Source organism: Scylla paramamosain, chromosome 32 (genome assembly GCF_035594125.1).
Source record: "Scylla paramamosain isolate STU-SP2022 chromosome 32, ASM3559412v1, whole genome shotgun sequence".
NCBI classification, from domain to species: Eukaryota; Metazoa; Arthropoda; class Malacostraca; order Decapoda; family Portunidae; genus Scylla; species Scylla paramamosain.
In genome coordinates, this window is record NC_087182.1 from 14,344,881 (window position 1) to 14,347,380 (window position 2,500).

Below are 2,500 nucleotides of genomic sequence, written 5' to 3' on the forward strand. Positions count from 1 at the left end.
GAGTGGTGTCTGCAGGGCGACTCTTCCCCCTTCACCAGACCCAGCTTGCAGCACACTCCAGGGAGGCGCCCGCACCAGCTCCTACAAAGTATTGGCATGCAGCATCACCACCACCACAAACAACAACAGCGACAACATATTCCCATTACGACTATTACACCTTATTGGTACAACTGCTACAAGAAATTACTACTACTACTACTACTATAGCCCTCTATCCTTCTATTTCTCTCTCTTTCCTATCCCCTTCTTTCTTCCCTTCCTTCCTATCTTCTATCTTCTTCTTACTACTACTACTACTACTACTACCTCTAATCACTACTATTACACAAACGCTTACACATCATCACCGTCGTTGCAAAAAAACTTTTCAATACCGGAGAAATGTTATATAATGATTTAGTTTATATATATATAATATACTTTAAAACTTATTCATTTTTACTTAATTACATCTGATTGAATGTTACTTGTTATATTGACAGTTTCAAGATGCTTAATTACACATGGTAGCACGACAGTAATTTTTTATAGCAGTTTCTCCCCTTGCAATACGAAGAAAACGTTATATGATCAAAGAGAATGGTGTTCATTTAGGAATATCAGTCTTAGTTGAATTACACAAATGTACTTGGCTTGCAATTCTGTACCTTCACTATGATGCAACATATGTGCTTCCGTTATCGTAATGAAATCTATGAAGCCATGAAAGCGCAACCCTACTGCGTATACTCTTCCATATACGCAGGGCTTGCCATACACGTCCATATACACAAATAACATTCACTTACAGTATGTCATCATCATCTCACTATAAATTCAACAGATAAATAAAACACGCTTAAAATTAACATGTAAGCCTGATCGTGGTGGTAGCTAGTAATAAGTAATAGTAGTAGTAGTATACAAAATCCTTCTTTATATTATTTGGTATGATTATTATTACTATTATTATTATTATTATTATTATTATTATTGGTAGCAGCAGTAGTAGTAGTAGTAGTAGTAGTAGTAGTAGTAGTAGCAGTAGCAGTAGTAGTAGTAGTAGTAGTAGTAGTAGTAGTAGTAGTAGTAGTAGTGTTACAGGACTGACATGCACCACAGGAGGACAAGTGGGGCGACAGCGAGGACAAGACTGCGTTACCTGTCTGTAAGTGGGATGAGAGACGGCGTAAATGAGAGGGTTGTACACTGTGGAGAGCTTGGCGAACACAGCCGGAAGCATGGTGGAGAACGGGGTGGAGGGCGGTGCGGCACGAGAGAGCCCCAAGCAATGACACCACTGCAACGCAGCACGGAAAGTTATTACCTGTTATTGCACGGAACACTGAGAAAGAGCAATTAGCAGCAAACTTGTTGGTCTTCACGAGACTGATAAACTACACTATTCATTCGAAAGTAAGAGATGTAACAAGCTTCCTAAATGTAGACCTTGAAATGAAGAATACTCGTGCAATAAAGATAAAGGTAAAATTTGTTTAGAATATTACGAACGAGGATATAATTTCATGATTGGTACCTATAATTTCTGCATCTAAACTGGGAAAAAGAAGATACATAATTATTCCAATGCACTGATACTGATGTATTTTGCAGGGCAGTTCTTTGAAAGCACGTATATCACAATGTTGCGTGCAGCTATTACACGTCACGAACACAAAGTAGTACGGAGAATAGAATAAATACAAATAAGATCTGAGAATTTTAACATAACACCGTGACATGAGAGTGCTATGTGTTAGGCAAAGTAATATTAATGTTGCCTATGATTGTTGCAAGGCCCAAACACATAATAAAATATATAAAAAATGAAGTATAAATAAGCTCCTGCAACATTCAGTATAAAAAATTCTCTCTGAAGCAGACAAAAACAGAAATATAATTGAGAAAAGTGTTCATCTTCATCTCTTTGCTTGTTTTTTCATCTAAAGCTGAGGGGGCAAGGCCGGTGTAAATAAAGTGATGCGTTACATGTGTACGTGACACACACACACACACACACACACACACACAACACACACACACACACACACACACACACACACACGCACTACTAATTCACTAACAAACTAACTTATAAACTTTTAAGTAACCAATCAACAAACTTACTATCAAACTAATCAGCCAACTATTTAACTGATTAACTGACAGAGAAACAAACAAGTATTTCTAGCTGCAACTAAGGCACTCACTCACCAACACACAAAGCACTAAAGGATACCAATGAGTTTCGCCAATTGAGTCTACTCTGCATAGGGCGTCCATGCGAGGGCCCAGAACAGCACAGAGATGACCACCACCCGCGCCAGCTGTGTCTCCCGGCGGTGTAAGGTCCAACAGGTCTGCTCCAAAGGAAATACGATTGTATAAATAGGTAAATAGTATGAAATATATAAATAAGATAAAAAAAAAAACAAGTTGTTTCTCCTCCCAATTACTTTTTTCTCCATCTTCCATGCCTCCTTTATCTTTCTCTCTCCCTTTTCCTCAACTCCAAAAT

At 38.2% G+C, this 2,500-nt stretch overlaps 1 protein-coding gene across 1 annotated transcript in view; it reads right to left on the bottom strand.

The window, feature by feature from the left end:
• Positions 1–2,194: 2,194 nt before the first annotated feature.
• Positions 2,195–2,500, bottom strand: part of LOC135088885 (melanopsin-A-like) — a 6,975-nt gene continuing 6,669 nt past the window's right edge. The window contains 1 exon segment of the mRNA XM_063983947.1: positions 2,195–2,342. Coding sequence (XP_063840017.1) covers positions 2,244–2,342 — 99 coding nt within the window. The 3' untranslated portion in view covers positions 2,195–2,243.